This window comes from Alligator mississippiensis, chromosome 10 (assembly GCF_030867095.1).
Source record: "Alligator mississippiensis isolate rAllMis1 chromosome 10, rAllMis1, whole genome shotgun sequence".
NCBI lineage: Eukaryota > Metazoa > Chordata > Crocodylia > Alligatoridae > Alligator > Alligator mississippiensis.
Window position 1 is genome coordinate 6,998,604 of NC_081833.1, and position 17,697 is coordinate 7,016,300.

At 42.9% G+C, this 17,697-nt stretch overlaps 1 protein-coding gene across 1 annotated transcript in view; it reads left to right on the forward strand.

Annotated features, from left to right (window-relative positions):
- AACS (acetoacetyl-CoA synthetase) overlaps window positions 1–17,697 on the forward strand; it is a 69,796-nt gene that overhangs the window by 48,905 nt on the left and 3,194 nt on the right. The window contains exons 10-17 of the mRNA XM_006261865.4: window positions 1,997–2,121; window positions 6,921–6,985; window positions 7,167–7,289; window positions 8,953–9,066; window positions 9,735–9,860; window positions 12,510–12,579; window positions 13,967–14,025; window positions 15,569–15,771. Coding sequence (XP_006261927.2) covers window positions 1,997–2,121; window positions 6,921–6,985; window positions 7,167–7,289; window positions 8,953–9,066; window positions 9,735–9,860; window positions 12,510–12,579; window positions 13,967–14,025; window positions 15,569–15,771 — 885 coding nt within the window. The remainder of the gene's footprint in view (window positions 1–1,996; window positions 2,122–6,920; window positions 6,986–7,166; window positions 7,290–8,952; window positions 9,067–9,734; window positions 9,861–12,509; window positions 12,580–13,966; window positions 14,026–15,568; window positions 15,772–17,697) is intronic.

Here is a 17,697-nt window from a genome sequence, read left to right on the forward strand (position 1 = left end):
ATTAAGACATCTATAAACATGATCTCTGCGTTGTATTTTTTTTTAATGAATCCTAAGAGTGGTAATAGTTCCCACGAGACTTCAAATATAGTTCCACATATTTTTAATTCATGTTATCTAAGGGAGGGTTGTGTGCGTCAGTAGCTTTTTGTTTTCAGCGATATTAGAAATCAGGTGAAGTAGTAAAATGTAATTGGGTGTTTTCTGATGAAATTTTAAACCTGTATTTCAGGTTTAATTGGAGAAAAACTGGCTCTTGCTGCCTCTTGGGGTTCTTACTGTAAATGTCCCATCAGTCCATTTCCATAGCATATTCTGCCTTCTTGCACCATGTAGGGATCTGGACATGTGGTGATAAAAGAACGATCACTTTATACCTCCTCTCCCTCCCTGCTTCCTCTAAAACATCCAATATTGGTCACAGTTGGAGACTTGTTATTTTGCGAGTTGGATTACTGATTTGATTCAGCCTAGAAACTCGTGTGTTCCAAGTTCCTGATGTTTTTAATACTAATACTGTACAAAGTGAGGAAAAAACAAGCTGCTATTTTGTGACATGTTAGAGAAGTGGTTCCCAGTCCACTGTGCTGGGGCTTTTACAAATATTTTTTAAGTGAATATCATACTACAGGATGACACACTTCCCGCATCCTGGGATCATCTGCTGTAAAAGAGAAGCATAAATTGATTTTTGCTAGGGTTTATTTGCATGGCTTTGGTGCAGAACTGAGGAAGAAGAGACTCTCTACTAATATACGTGATAGAGTGGGAGTGTTTTTTTCTTTGCCAGTCTGTCTTTTCCCTGGTGGCTCCCTGTAGGATCTTACGGTTCTGTTAATCGGCCTACAGTGGGTCTATTGGGGTGTGTGGTTATTTTTACCTTCTCCTCCCCAAGTGTCAGCAGAGACCACAGACAGATACACAGACAGACACACACACACATAGACACACATGTGTGGGAATAGGAATGGAATAAATCCTTCTCTCAGTCCTGCATAGAAATGCCTACAGACAGCATCAGCTGGAAGGGTTCTGACTTCTCTAAACTTTCATTGAGAAATGTTGTCAGGTTATCAGATAGACATGTAATAGGGCTCACTGTAAAGGAGCTTGGAGCATCATTTAACACACTTGGGATCCTATCAGATATGTCAGAAATGGCATTTTAGTTGGTTCCTAAAACTGCATTTCCCTGTGAAGTATTTTGGGTGAAATACTAGGACTGGTGCCAACTAAAAAAACCCAAACATATATATATATATATATATATACACATACATACACACACACACATAATATAAAAATAAATATAATATATAATATACATATATATGTGTGTGAATGCTGCTGCATAAATAAAGTTGCACTGTATTTTTGGTCTGTAATTAGCAGGTAATTTTTATACCTTGCAATTACTGTAATTTGAGATAAGTATGTGCTCTCCACTTAAGGTGGAGTCTCCATCTCCTGACATCTTCAAATCAGGACTGGATGTCTTTCTGGTAGACATGCTTTAGTGAAACACAGGCTACTGAATTCAATATAGGAGCGTCTGGCTGGAATTGTATGTCCTGCGTTTATACAGGAAGTCAGACTAAATGACTTACTGGTCTTTTCTAGCCTTAATCTATTTATATCATTGAGGATCTTTTTTGTTAGTATACAACCAGCCGGCACCCTTCTGGGGTCCTGCAGTAAGTGTGTGTGTTTTTTTTCCCCCCTCTAACTTAGAGGCAGAAGCAGGACACTGAAAGCAGGGTCTGGTTTCTGATTCAGGCAACTCACTTCCATGGAATTACTTGGGACCTACAGCAGTGTTAATTGAACTTGGGACCTAGTTGCAAGGTTGTGTCTTTGGTTGCAAATGAACTTGAGGCCAGGGCTTTCTCACATGAAGTGAAGGCTGAATTCACAGATCAGGGGATTGCTGGGAGGGATGTCTGCCTATGTAACCCCACAGAGACCTAAGCTAACACAGCTGCCTTCTCTGTTACAGACTGGCTGGATGATGTGGAATTGGGTGGTATCTGCACTTGCTACAGGAGCATCAGTGGTCTTATATGATGGATCTCCTCTCGTCCCATCACCCAATGTGCTTTGGGACTTGGTTGACCGACTTGGGTAGGTAAAGATGTTAAAGTGAATGATCAAACTTTTTTTACTTTGAGCCCTGGAAGTCCACTGTATGCACTCATTTCTCTGTTACAGTGACCCCGTAAAAGCACCTTCATTGAAGATGCCATCCTTTGAGTCTGAAGGCAGCATGTAGGATGTCATAGTTTTGCCTTTTGGCTTAACCTAGAATAAACCACTTATTTAAATTTAAGACTGAAATGGTCTCTTAGAGGGACTGGAAGAGACAAAAGCCTAACTGTTTCAAAATGGATTTAGGCATTCAGATTCCCAGTAAACAAAGAATTTCAGTTCAATAGTCAGTTTTCAAGTGTTGCCTTTTGAAAAGGCAGTAATTGGGTGCAATCAAAGAGTAATTTCTCACTACACTCAGAACTTATGAAATAAGAATCCTTTATTTCAGGCAGCTCAACATAAAACTGAATGCGGTGCTTGATTTAAAAGCCATAAATTGACTGGAAAGGCACAGCAGGGCTGCTTGTATTTTCATACTTTGCTTTCTCACCTATAATACCTCACTCTGTCAGGCAATTCATTAATTGGCCTATGTATCTGTTTGTGAGAAGTGAGGGGTATGGTGCCCTCTCTTGGTGCATAAAGAAACATGAGGACTTTAAATCTGAATCCTTGAGTGATATTTTATTTGCAAACTAGGCAGGGCATTGATGTTACAACGCTGGCGTTCTGCAGGCTGGATGCCATATGGAAGACCTGCAAATATCCACTAGTTAAATAACTGGCATTTTAAAAATTATTTGATGCTCTATTTTAATCCATTTGTGGTGGAAAGTGGATACAGAAAAATTCATTTGATGACTATTGCCATTTAGTAATTTAAAATGCAATCTTCCCTTTCATGCTATATAATATTTAAACGCTGACATTTTGGCTCTGGCTAGTATGATTAAAGGTTACAGCCAAGCAAGATTGTTTAGCAGGAAAGGTTAATAAAATCCAGTGAGACTTAGAAAGGATGCATGAACAGAGCCTAATGGGCAAAGATGTAGATGCTAGAAATGAAAGACAACGTTGATTTTTGAGCAGCATCCACGTATGCCAAAAGCAAGGGAAAGCCACTCTAGTGTGGATGCAGGTCTTAATTTTTTTTTGCAATCTAGTGTTGGCCATCTGTGTCCTACCGTTCTTCTAATGCAGTCTGTTACTGAATATCATTCTTATGTTATATTCCCATCTACAAAAAAAGCTGCAGCATGTTTGGATTATCTTGCTGCTTTGATGAAGGCACAATATGCTCTACATAACTGAGATGGCATGTTTACTACAGTATCCCCCAGTTAATTGGTTGCCCTAGTGATAGTCAATAACTATAATAATTTCTTGATTGGGACTTGCCTGGCAAAGATGCTGCTCAGTTGGACTATATTTAGCCTCTACCAAGGGATTAAGTGGTGGTTTAATTAGCATTAAATACAGATAGAAAGAAAGCGCTAATCTCCAGGTTTCTAAAAGAGGAAACATCAATTAAAAAAACGAAACAAGAAAGACAAAAAGGAAAGGGGAGCACTGACTAGTCCTGCTACATGATAAGAAATGGCTTGAAGGACAAGAGGCAAGTGCACACGGCTAAAAATAGCTGAGATGACTGCAGTGAGCTTCTGTTGAACAACCAGTTTATGTCCCTGGGCTAACTTAGCGCTCTTGTCCCAGGAGATGGTCTCTGTGTCTGACAGTTGTTTTATGCACTGGAATATCTGTGCCAACAGGTTGTCACTGCCTAAGAAATGGCAACCTCAGAGGTGCCCTTCAGGCGTGTAGCTGCAGAGGGAGAAAACTCCCCCTCTGAAAAGAGTTTGTTCTGTATTGCTGAAACAGTGACCTCTGCCTGCAGCCCGGACATCCTACCACCATTTCAGCAGCTGCTGTCTCCTCCACCTTGGAGTGTCTTGGTGGTGTTAGCAGCTCGTCAGTGGTTCCCATCTATCAGTTTTAATGCTAGTAATATTAGGCATTTGTAAATACGTTTGTGCTGCACTACTAGGCAGTTTTAAAAGTGCCTGGCGCTGTGGCACATGCATTTGTACAAATGGTGAAATGCGCATCACTGCTGAGAAAATGGCTGTGGCGCGCTTTTGAACTAAAACACATCAAAGGTGTTTTAGTTCAAAAGTTCACCACTGTCATTTTCTCGGTGCTGACATGCATTTTGCCATTTATACAAATGCATACGATGCAGCACTGGGCGCATCAGCTTGCATGTGGAGCAGACTCGATTAATCCAGTCTGCTCCAACACACCGGATCTCCGGTGCGTTGGAGCAGACAAATGTACAGGTTTCCCTTGCTCTGTGCGGGTTCTGTATGTGCAGATTTGCTCTTATGTGATGACCCTTTTTACACCAAAAATTCGTTCTATGCATGGTAAATTCACTCTTACGCGATTTGTGTGGTGGAAGCCTGCAGTCAGCTGCTTTGTGCGGTGCATTGTGGGAGTGATACGCACTCAAATATAGTCTCTGTGCTCCTCACTCGTTGTCTGTGACACACGTTTCTGTAGTTGCCATCCCCATATGGCTTCTAAGCGTCCCAATAGCTTATCTCCTACCCCTCTCCCTGGTCCATCAGTGAAGCCTTCCCCATCCTCTCTTCACACCAGCTAAACATTCACCACTACCCTGTGCTTGTGCGCACTGCCTGCTGTTAGTGAGTACCAAAATCGTCTTGTAAAACTGGTAGAAATGGGTCTGGGGGTCAGTACAGTCGAGGTCTTGGAAGGTATCCCTGTTTGTTACATTGTAAAGTGCGTTCCCTTTATGCAAATTCGAGTTATGCCCCATTTTCCAGGAACGCATGTATAGCATAAAGCGAGGGAAACCTGTGCGTGTATACATGCCCACTGAAGGGATCTTTTATTCCCTATGCTAATTGTCACATGTTTTCCTGTACACTTCTAATTCTATAAAGCATTGTATATAAATAACAATAAAGTTAGTACTTCTCGGGATTTCCTTAAGTGAGTTTATTTTTACTATACGAGCCGGCAGAAACCACTTGGACATTCCTCATGTGGGAATATGATTTGGTGAAGAAGGTTAATGTATAGATCTGATTGACGCTCCGGCAGTAGAAGGTGCTAAGGGGGCAGAGAGGTTCACTTTAGGTTTCAGGTGATGTGTGAGAACACTTTCCCCCCCTGCTCTGCTTTCTCCTCTTGTTAAGAGCATTGAAAATGAGTTATATGCAGTCATTTAAAATTCTGTTGTTTCCCAGTTAGATTAATGGCACTTCAAAACTCATATATTAAAACAGTAGGCAAATAAAGCTCTGGAAATTCTGTTTCAGCCTCAGTGATATTATAACTAATGTAGATAAATGTAGGTATTAAGCCTCATTGATTACTGTGGATAATTTAAATTTTTTTCAAGCTGGAAAACAAGCACAGTTCTTTTTCCAAAGGATTTCTTTTCTCACCGCTGTTGTTTTTGAGAGCGTTCATGGTTGTATTGCGTAGTTGCTGGTTTGGGGAGGAGGATGGAGCCCAAAGTCTTGAGTTGTGTTTCCAGCAGAGATTTGGGATCGGGCTGTGACCTTGCGTAGGTCCCGCCAGCTCTCTCTGCCTCAATACCAGGGCATTATAGGACTGTATGAGATCGGGCAAGGCCGAATTGAGGTCCAGTAATGGCTGATGTTTGCATGATATGGAAGGGGCAAAGCCGTTTCCTGCCAGAGTGTGGCTAATCATCGCTGCAGTCACTACGCTCGGAGGACCAAACAGATTTCTCCCCACGTGCATTTGCCTATCAATGCAGGTGTTTGGGCCCTTGTAGAAGGCAGCCATCCATTTTAGCTCTGAGCTGCTTGTAACAACTCAATTATTTAACGCTCGGGCTGTTGCTAATACCCGAGGCATTTTGCACGCTGTTCTGCTGGGTTCCAAAACGAAAAAAGTTCCGTTCCTAATACTTGTGATGCTTTGTCAAACGTGCAAGACAGACAGCATTCTCTAGCTATCCATTTTCTTTATTTATTGCATTAATTGAAATATTTATTTCGCTCTCTGCCTTCTGTGTTGGTGTGAATACATTGCTTCATGGGACTAGTAATTGCTGTAGGGTGATTGCCTTGTCACAAAGATTGTTGATTTGCAACTGGTTGAAGGAATGACTTGCTCAGATTTTTGGATGCTGAAGATGATGTCTCGACCTTAACTCTTTCAGCAACTGGTGTGGTATCAAACCGCCTGTTTTGGCTTTTTTTTGAGAAGCCAAAAGGAGCTGAACCAGAAGTTCCTCCTTATGGAAGGGGGAACTTTCATCTCATACTCTTGATCAATGTATCCCCCTCTAGAACGGCTCCTTAGTGTTCGCTTGACCAGGTATCCAGGCCGAGTTGTATCCGATGTGCACCCTATATTAAGGTATTAGCTCTCTGCTAAACAGAGCAGTGACAATTATCGTCAATTAATGAATTAAATGTTGTTAGTGTCCCTAATGGATTTGGAGTGCTCTGCAGTTTATGCGTTCCTGGATTTGTAAGTGAATATTCTCTGCTACCTGGGAAGGCTTAGCTTATGATATTTAAAATGGGAATTAAAAGTTTCAAGGCTATAAAAATTTCTCCAGTGACCTGACTACTTTTCATTCCCCCAAAAAAGCGTGCCTTGAATTTCAAAGCTGGAAGTGGCTACATTTCCTGGCTGATCAATGTGCAGAGTGCTTGCAACTTCTGCTTGCATTTCTGGGAATTGCAGGTCTTCGGCACCTCAGAGGATGGTATTTAAATAGGCAAAGTAGCTGAAAAATTCTCCTCTTTTTTTCTTTTTCCCTCTAGGATCACCATCCTTGGAACAGGCGCCAAGTGGCTGGCTGTGCTAGAAGAGAAAAATTTAAAACCATGTAAGCTTCAAATGCCTATTGATTTTTTTTCTTCTTCTGATTCTGTATCCTGTCCACGTACAGCAAATTGACTGTTATGTTTGTGATTTCTTGAATCTAAGTGTTGAATAGATAAGGCGATATGATTTAAAAACCTTGTCATTTTTATTTATGTATTTATTTTGGTTTTCTTTTTTTTAAGGTGAAACCCATAATCTTCAAACACTCCACACTATACTATCTACAGGGTCGCCACTGAAATCTCAAAGCTACGAGTATGTCTACAAGCACATAAAGAGCAGTGTGCTCCTGGGATCCATTTCAGGTGATGCTTTACTCTGCAAACCTATTCCATTTGCTAATCCCTTCTGCAGCTTGTGCATTTCTTGCTTACTTTCAGGAGAGGAAAACTGAGCCTTGGAGCGGTCAGCCTTGGTTTTGGTTGAACCACAACTAGCTGTGGCTTTTGCAGGGTTTTCTTGCATAATTCAGCATGCCTTTATATTAGTATTATGAAGCTGGTGTGCTTAATAACTTGGAGGTGGCATGATTCTGATGTAAGGGAGCAGGATCACTTATTTGTAGGGGATGTCCCTAGGGGCAGCAGGGCAAGAGAAGGCAAAGAGTCTATTAACCTACAGTACACACTATTTTGTAAACAGCTGATTTCAGCAGGAACTGCTTCTTGAGGAGATGTCACCTGGTTTCTGTTTCATTTACTGTGGGGCAGTTAATTAAGACTCCTGACACATCACTCTGTAAATGATCTAGTTAAGAGTGGAGATGCATCAGGTCATGTGCCGCGCTGTGCAGTGTGGCTTGGTGGGAGGAGAGCTTACCTAGGCCACTTCCGTTTTATTTGTGGGGCGTCACGTTCCTGCCCTGGTAAACTAAACTAAGACTCAACTTAGTTTAGACATCAGATTTGGAGCCTGACCTTCCTGCAGCTGCCGTTTGTGGGAGCTCTGCCTCTGACTTCAGTGGGGGAGCAAGTCTGGGTATTATGGTGACTCCTGAAACACTAATAGTTTCTGACACAGAGAAATGTTTCACGTGTGTAAAAATGGCAAGATTGGGCTTTATGCCTTGTGACTTCCTCTTTCAACCCTGATATGCATAGGAGTATTCTGATTTTGGCAAAAGTAGAATAGAATTTTGGCAAAATGCTTTTTAATTTCATTGGGTGAATCTGCTATCTTTTATTAGACCAACTTAAATAGTTGGGAAACAATTATTAAAATAGTTAAATTATTAAAATAGTAAAACAATTAAAATAGTTTTCCAACTATTTAAGTTGATCTAATAGATATCAGATTCACCCACAGAACCTTGCCTGCCTATGTCCTTAGACCAACACGGCTACAACCTACACCCCTTTTAATTTCATTAGGATTTAAACCTCCCCATTCTGTGCAGGGAACCCAAACACAACAGCAGTTTTTTTAATGCACTAGAAGAGGGGTCAGCAACCTGTGGATCCAGCCTGCAAAGAGAATTTACCTGACCTGCCAGACATGGAGGTTTATAGATTATTCATTAGATGAATGGTGAGAACAAGCCATCTAGCGGCAGAATATCTAACTGCCACCTCTGGTCTACCTTAGGACCAAGCCGTGTTAATTTGGCCTGCCCTTAGTGAAAAGTTGCCAACCTCTTGATCTGTAAATTAGGTGTTAGCTCATGAGGTTTATGAAATTACTCTTGTGTAAAAGTAGCGAGAGGAGAAAACCCAAGTCCTAAGCCCTGTGCCTAGGTACATATGCTTTAATAAAACCCTGTCTGGCTTTCTGCATCAAAAGTGGCAGAGAAATGCCGGACCATCCAGGCAGCGTGTTCTAGATTTTATTACTTAGCGTGAACAGAACACATTCGGTATTACGTGCTGATCTCCTACCCTCCCTCCCAGTTCATGCGTGGACTTTATTTGAACCTTTGAAAGCAAGCGCTTTACTTGTGCATGCTTTCTAAGCGTCTTTCCTTTGCTGCAGGTGGAACAGATATAGTTTCCTGTTTCATGGGCCAGAATGTTTCGATTCCAGTTTACAAAGGAGAGATTCAGGCTAGAAACCTTGGCATGGCAGTGGAAGCCTGGAATGATGAAGGTAACTAATCCAGGAAACTCAGTAAGAACTGAAAGGTAACAGCTGTGGGAATTTGGCTGGTGCTTTACGAGACTGATAACTGGTATTGTGTCTTCATTGCTACTTCATCTTTAATCCTGCCTGTACCTGGAATGGCCAAAAGTTGCAAACATCTATTGGCTATTACAAAGCCAGCTTGAAACGTGTTGGGGATTTCAGTCTAATTCCACAGTGGCGCCCAGTAATGACTCTGGATTTTGCGATGTGGAAACTCGTCCAACAATTGCTGGAGTAGGGAGTCTTAAGTGAAGAGAGCTTGTGGGTAAAAACTCTGTCACTACTGACCTTCCTTGTCTCTCACTTTGGGAAAGTAGTTTGTTTGCGGTTTTTTTTGCTAACCTCCAAACCCTTCCATCGTAATTTATATTTACTAGTTAAACTCTATTTTAGACACTGGGCTAAATTCATGTGTGTTGCAACTCCGCTAAAGTTAATGAAACCAAATTTAGGATGAATGTGACCTGTTGCGTGGCTTTCTGAACCAGCAGTCATATCTAGCTAGGTTTCTATACAAGTTCCAATGCAGCTGGATTTTTATGCATAAAGAATAATGGTCTTTTCTTTGCTTTGGTGCTCTGTGGTTCACAGAAGAGAGATACTAAACATCTCTTGATTTGATTTGTAAACAGGGAAACCAGTTTGGGGAGAAAGTGGCGAGCTGGTTTGCACCAAGCCTATTCCTTGTCAACCCACCCACTTCTGGAATGATGAGAATGGAAACAAATACAGGAAAGCTTATTTTTCAAAATTCCCAGGTAAGTCGTGGATAACACCGGGCATTATTTGAACTAGTTATAGAAGTGGTGGGTCATTTACAAACCTGGAAATTCACAAACCTGCTCTTTCGTACTGCCGAACAGCTGTAGCTGTGTATCTGGATTTGCTAGGATGAGAATTGTAAGGAGTGTTTGATAAATCTTCTGCTGTTTGTTCCCTGACACACAGGTTTGAATTGCAGTCCAGGTTGGTTTAATTAAAATCCCTGGAAAGCTCCAGCTTTGGTGTCAGTCTGCTTTGTTGTCAGTAGGCAGCTATGGCCGTAGCAGCCAACGGTCCTGCACTGCACAGGTGTGGAGTACTCGGCATGGAAGCAAGGCAGGGAGTGATGAATAGGTTGGGGAGCAGTCCTGCATTAATGAAAGTGTTGCTGCACTGATGCCAGACAGTTCCTACCTAGCAGAAGGAGAGAGTCTTAAGAGATAAGTGCTGGCCTGGTTCCCTGGTAGTGTGGGGACTGGGTTTAAGTTGGTGTCTTGTTGGATATGCACATCCCCACTCTCACACATCTCTGTGTTGATAGGAGTCAAGGAGCTGGTGTGCTCTGGGCTAGAGACTTATTTGTGGTCATCATCAGGGACTCTGCCCACCCCTTCCTTCTGCTTCTGCTAGCACTGGAGTGCAGCAACTCAGTATTCACTGCCGCCCAGCAGACGAAGACTTGGGGGAGCAAAGCCTCACACATCCTTTTCTTCTCAGAGAGGGATGAGGCTTTATTTGCAAAATGCTGCATCACCAAGCTGTACTAGGAGGGTTACTCGAAGAGAGTGGTGAAGTGAGATGCTGTGTGCTGCATCAGGAGACTGTGATCTGATTAAAAAGGCTTGACGTCCTTGGTGTTTAGTTGGGGGTTTTTTGAGTGGTACTTTTTTAATGTCCCATTCCTTACGCTCTGCCTCCACTGTCAGAAAAAATGGGAAACTCTTGCTTGGCATTCAGAATCTCAGCAATCCTCCTGTCCTACATGTATACCAAGTGGGTAGTTTCTTTGCTGGGGTGGGAAGAGAATTGATTTTGACATCAAATCATGTAGCAAGAGCCCATGCACTTGTAATTCTACTATAAATCTATCTTTCCCTAATCTACTGCTTGTTATAATATCTGATGAAATAAGGCTTCTAATAGAGCCTTGATACACTAAAAAAAAGTATTCATTTTTCCATGCAGAAAGCTTTTCCTGACCTGGAAATCAAATTAAAGTCTTTTTTGCAATTCCATTTCTGCCTCATACCAGTACCAAAGAGCATACAGAAAATACACCACTCTGTCACGGTGTCAGTAGTTTGCAACATGCAGACATGTCATCTTTGTTTGCAAACTTCCTGCTCATAATAGATTAAGCTTTGGATCACCATATTGCTATTCCTGGTGCTTTAGCAGTTTAATGTGCAATGTTTTTAACTGGGCATAAGAAGCCGGAGGGATTCTTTAAGAACAAAGGGGATCATTGAATTCATGTTAAAGCTTAGACGGGTGAGTATAAGCTTAACAAACATAACTCTGAAAGGAAGAATGACTGCATGTGACAGGAGTCAGCACTGAAACTACTATGATTCAGGCTCTATTAAAAACCCGGCTATGGTTTCCCCTTGCCCCTATTCTTCTATATAAATATTTTCCAGTCTGATACTTGGCATAAAATGTGTCAACTGAGGAATTTAAATGTTTGTAAGCGTGTGGCTGGGTTGTTTTCTTTAGGCAAAATTAGAATAAAATTGGGTCATGTTTCTATTCTTAGCCCCTAACTTCAGAGGAGTTTCTCCAGACTGACACCACAAATGCAGTTTGGCACAGATGGGAAGAGTCTGATCGTGATTCTGCACTAATGCAAGTCTGGGGGAGCTCCATTGGGCACATGGGGAATCCTCTGTGGCTTCACTTGGTTGGGGCCTGCCATGCAAGCCCAGAAGAGAGAACTTCTTCTCTGCCAGAATTACCTAGTGCAGTGGAGAGGAGCAGCCAGGTAACACGCCCAAGTGTGTGTGTTACCTGTGCAGCTGCAGCCTCTCCAGAGCATGCTGTTCAAAGCATATTTTCATTTCTTAGCTGAAGATCTCTCATTAAGTGCTCAGTGAGGCCTTCAGCTCCAAAGTCATCAGACATCTCCCTTGGGTGGTGTTGAGTGAGAAGGTGACTTTGAGCGTGCCTGAAATCAGACCCTCTTCCTGTCACGCTCTGAAGGGGTCGGGGAGAGGTGACATCCCTGATTTGGGTCTGCTTGTGGTGCATGTTTTGTGGCTTGTCACAGTCTGCCCTGATGGTGTTTGATCTTTCTACTTGTAACCGGAATCAGGACCAGGGCTAGTTTGGCTAGCCAGTACTCAAGCCAGTGAGCACAAGGGACTTCACACATGTGGTCCCACTTAGAGAATCCAAAAAGTCTTCTCCATCCTTGGCATCCTACCCATTGCAAATATTTCTAGGCTGCCATGTGTCCCTTTCATTGTCTTCTAACCAAGCTGGACAGTACCTTTATTTTAACTCTTTCTTCTAAACTCTGTCCCTCCAAACACTGGTCCTCAGATCCTCTGGTCTATTTTCATCAGTGGAAGTAAATTGTTGAAAAGCCAGAGGGAGCTGGACGGCTGATAAACAAGAGTGTCTTCCCTTTTGTCTTGTACCGGCAGGTGTCTGGGCCCATGGTGACTACTGCAAAATAAATCCCAAGACAGGTGGAATCGTCATGCTGGGCCGCAGGTAAAAATGATTATATTTTGGTAAAACTCATGAGTCAGTGGACATAAGGAGGCTGCCATAATCAGGAGACCCACTGGTTACTGGCTTGTAGAAGGACATGTGCATGTAGCAGGTGACTCTACACTCTGCTTGCTGCCTTGCCTTTCCCCGTCATTTCAGAGTTCTTGTAAAACAGCAGCATTTCTGTTTGCTCTCAAGATCAGAGCAAAGGGAGCACAGATCGAAAACTATCTTCTGTTAGATAGTTGGCCATCATTACAAGCCAGTAGCTCCTTGAGTTTTTGAGGATGGGTCCCGTGATTGTGGAGCTGGTGCTTTAGGGGATGTAGTGATAGTGAATGAATGGGTGAGGAGTCAGAAGCAGCGTTCCCTCTAAACTGTGTGGTCATATAGGCACACCTGGCAGAGCCGCATGAGTGCGCCTGCGTGGCCACTCACGCCACACAGCTTAGAGGGAATGCTGGTCAGAAGATACGAGTTTTCTTCCTGGCTTTGCCACTGACTTGCTATATAACCTTAGCCTAGATCTGTCCTGCCTGCAGAAGTAGAGTCCCTCAGTCTACAAGAGGTCAGAATGAGAGACCACAGATAGGAAGCTTCCTTGGCTAGGGGCTTTATGGCCAGCTGTGGATGTCCGGTGGCTCTGAAAATGAGATCCTATGCATCTCAAACAGGGAGGCTTTTGTTAATAGAGGCTTTTGAAAAAGTCCTACCTTAACCTTTTTATACCTCGGGTTACTCATGGTTAATGTGGCGATAACAGTACTGACTGATCCTGTAAAGGACTTCAAAACTATATGTGTAAAGTGCCAAGTACTTTATTGGAAGCTGCAGTGTGCGCTTCGAACACTTTTATCGAATTTGAGCATCAGGAGCATTGCAAGCTTCTGTATTACTGTTTACAACTCACCATGAAAACGGAGAGCTGAGTTACCCATCTAGCTAGCGTTGTGTCCAGCTCTCTTGTCCAACAGACGTGGTTCAGTTATGAGGCTTTGGCTCTCAGTGTCTGTGATCTGCAGCAAGTGAGAAGCGCTACTAATACAGAGGGGACGCAGGCAGTGAATGAAAAGCAATAGCAGTGCTAATGAGTACCACAAAAGCACCTGGTGGTAATTTCATGCCTGGCTGTTGCTGACTACTTTGCGAAGGCCTGTGCATAGGCAAGCTGAAGGGGTAGCCCTCCAGCAAGCCGTTGGGCTGTGGAGGAAGCATGAAGAGCCTTCTGTAGACAAAGATCTCTTGTAATCCTGTTCCTTGTACAGCTTCCTGCACAATTCACCACCCTGAATATTGAAAAACCCACTTAATTGCATCGGTTCTTTTCTTTTCATCAAACCCTAATTATATTTTAATGCTCCTTTGTTTGTTTGTGTGCGATTTTCAGCGATGGTACATTAAATCCGAATGGAGTGAGATTTGGAAGTTCTGAAATCTATAACATAGGTATGAAATTAACTTTTCACCTTTTTCAACTGTGACATTGTTTATAGCCTTAAATCTGAAATATAAGCGTTAAAAAGGTTGCTGGGAGGATTAATTAATAAAACACTTGCAATCTTTGAAATGAAAGGCACTAAAGAGCATATTGTCATTAACAATAAAATTCCGCTTTGTAGGCTGTGAAATTGCTTGATTTACAAAAGTGTGTACAGAACCGGAGGTGGCTAGTTGAAAATGCGCTCTGTTCTCCTTATAAGATGTTGCATTTGTATAATAAGGTCTACAAGCAATTATATAGCAAGGTCTACAAGCAAACCATTTTACCTGCCTTTGTAGGAGCGCGCCTGACATTTGTGGCTTGTTCTTTCAAGGAGAACTTGTAGACAATGCACAGTGGCTCTTACCGAGCCATTGTTAATAGTTTGTAGTAGTGCCCTTCTTCATTGCCATGACGAATTTGTGCATGGGGGGAACACTGGTAACTCTCCGAAGCCAGCGGTAGTGAGGGAGGGTGGAGAAGTGGTGGACCATGTTACTGTGCCATAGTGAATTGAGGTGCTTGTCTCATCCAGGGGAAAATTTGGAGGGCCAGCCTCCCTTATGGGAGATGGTGGGACCTTCGGGAGGTTCACGGCTGTTGTCTGAAGCCATATTCCATATAACTCCTCCTTTCCTGAAGCTGTGGAACAAGATCAGTCGCTCCTTTGTCTCGTTTAAGTACGAGGCAGTTTCTGATCTAGGTTACACTAGTAGTAACAAGGTCTGACTCTTCATAGGCAAGGGCTTGGTAGGGACTAGGTTGCTACATTCCCATAGTGGGTGAAGTTGAATACTTACTCGGTTTGTGACTCTGCTGTGTTCTGCAGAGCCCCCTCCTCTTCATCTTAAATCCACAGTCTCAGTTGGGTTGTCTGGTTTCGCCCTTACCCACACCTTCGCCCTGCGAGGAGTGAGGGAGGCTGATCAGTGATGTGAAGGCTTGCAGACCTGGGCTCAGTCTCTTGCTCCACTGTAGGTTTCCTCTGTGATCTTAGCCAAGTCATTCAGCCGTGGTCTGCCTCACTTCCCTGGCTGTACAATGGGGATAGTAGCTCTTCCCCCAGCTCACACGGGAGCTTGTGAGGATGAAGGCATCTTAAAGATTGTTAAGTATTTGGGGTCTATACGAATAGGAGGCATAGAACTGCCTCAGGCAAAAAGGCAGCAAGTATGTGACTTAGATTGAACATAAAGATTATTGATCCAAATTCGATCCTAACTTTGGCTTGGGCTAGGTTGGTATTTATTGGGTCTTTAAATCAGGGTTTTCCCCCAAGCAGCAGTGAGCAGCTGGGGTTGCCAGAGGAGCTTACAGAAGTTAGGTGTGCAGATCCCACGGGAAGCCAATGGCAGTCGGATGCCTGCTCTCTCGCTGTCTGCTGAGAATCCCAGTGAATGTCCACTTGCTGTTTGTTTCCTCAGTACAGGTCCTTTAATGCAAAGCGAAAGATGGATCCGGTAGAAAACACGGGCATATGATAAAGAGAAGTTTTTCTGTCTTTTGCAGTGGAAGCTTTTGAAGAGGTTTCAGACAGCCTCTGCATCCCTCAGTACAACAAAGATGGCGAGGAAAGGGTGATCCTCTTCCTGAAGATGGCTTCGAACCACGTGTTCAGTCAGGAGCTGGTGAAAAGGATTAGGGATGCGATACGCATCGCGCTTTCTGCCAGACATGTTCCCAGCCTCATCCTAGAAACCAAAGGCATTCCGGTATGTCATGAAAATGCTGAACTTTTTTTCTTTGTCACCTTGAATAATAATTAAGGAGCAGTTGTCGTTGCTCTTCAAACCCACACACATGGAAATTTTAGCATCTAAAAAGTGTATTCAAGTTTTATAAATAGTTTGTCCACGTTGCCTAGCAACTTCACATCTTGTCTTTCCTTTTTTTGCTTTCTTCTCAACTAAGCTTGTGTTTAAAACAATTTTTTTATATATATAAAAATCAATCCTCAGTTTATAAATATGCACATGCCCTTCTGTGCTAAGCCTTAGGGCTATTTTCTTACAAAAGATATTTTCTGTGTTTTCTCAGTAAATATTAATGAGCTAATTTAATTTTGTCTTTGGAGTATGCCCAGAAGTTTACATTTACTTCTTTAGTTGTTCTTCCAGTTCAAATGGTACAAGAGTTGAGAGTGAGCTCACAAAGCAAGCATGTTTGGAAATCACTGTGGAGGCTGCATCTCTCCTGCATCAGCTTAGCATTTTAATTTTTGGTCCGTTCATGTTATAGTGGTAGGAATAGCCTCAACAAGGCCATGCCCAGCTATGTTGTTCCAGGTGAACTACCTCCAAACCTGGAAGTAACGTTGCATTTGCTGTTGAGGTGGGTTCGTCAGCTATGGGGCAGGTAATTGGCACTGTCGCTCAGCGGTGGTAATTAGTGCTCTGCAGGGGCATCTGCAATGCTTCTGGTTCTGGAGGCAGTTGAGGAGGCAAGTTTATCACATGCACGTACGATTCAGCTCATGTCTATGAGGAACGCACGTAATGGTACAGACATACTTTGTTTCAAATGTAGAACCCTTTTCACATCAGATACATTTTCTGCAAGGTGTCTGCCTCTTGGCCCATCCTTCAGATGGACTCTGTAGAACTGAGTCTTCTACTGTCTCCATTATAGGTCTCTATCCTACCGTTGAGCTTCTAAGAAGCTCTTTTTCTTTGCTGTTTCATCTTGGAGGTATAAGACGCAAGTGAAGTGCTATGTAGTGGGTTTGCTTGCAGGTGGAGCAGAGAGCAGAGCAGGAAGTCTGAAAGACATCCCTTAGTTAGATTTGCATGAAGGTATGTATTAGGAAAAGCTTCCTTTTAAATTGGTCCTAGAACTGTGGTCCCTTGAAAAAAACCCAAGTACCAACAGTGAGACAAACCAGCCCCCAGCCAGGCTCTGTTGGGTGAACAGGTTGCTCAGGGCCTGGTGAGAAGGGGAAGTGTAGTTGTCTGCAGGTCATTGCATGTGCCCTTGCAGGAACAGTGCTCTAAGACTGAACTGAGCTTGAGACATTGATGCCTAATTTCATCCAAATGCAGGTTTCAAGCTAATGGTGGCCTGACTTCCGGAGATGCGCAGAACTGGCAGCCTCAGCTGCCTTCCTAGCGCAGGCAAGAGTCTGATTCTGCTGTCTGCTGAGTTTAATGGGATTACTGTAGTTTATGCTGCCATAAGAGAACAGCACTGGGCTCCGATTTTTCTTATTTGAATGAGTGGAAAAGAATCGCTGCAAGACTTACTTCCTAAGTGATAGTCCTGGCTGAAACTCCAGCTTCTACATGATGTTAAACTTTTTATGAAAAGGCATAAATCACCTGAATGTAAAGAATAAACTTGACGGCAATGAGGTGTTTATGACAGCTAGCCTCTTAGGAATGCCTGCTTAGATCATTAATTAGTTCCCACTTTGACTGAATTTACAATTGAATGAATTTTAATTACGTTTCAGGTAAAATATGCCAGCAGTAACGTGATCAAAGCCGTCTCCTTGCTTTCTTTGAAGATCTTGCTTGGGAAGGAGGGGGGGAATATTCCCCCCCCCCTTCCCCCACTTTCTGCTATTTCTGGAAGTGGGTTTAGCTAAATAAAAATAATCCACCTGCCCCCATCTGAAAATACAGGGTCTGATTCTGATGCCA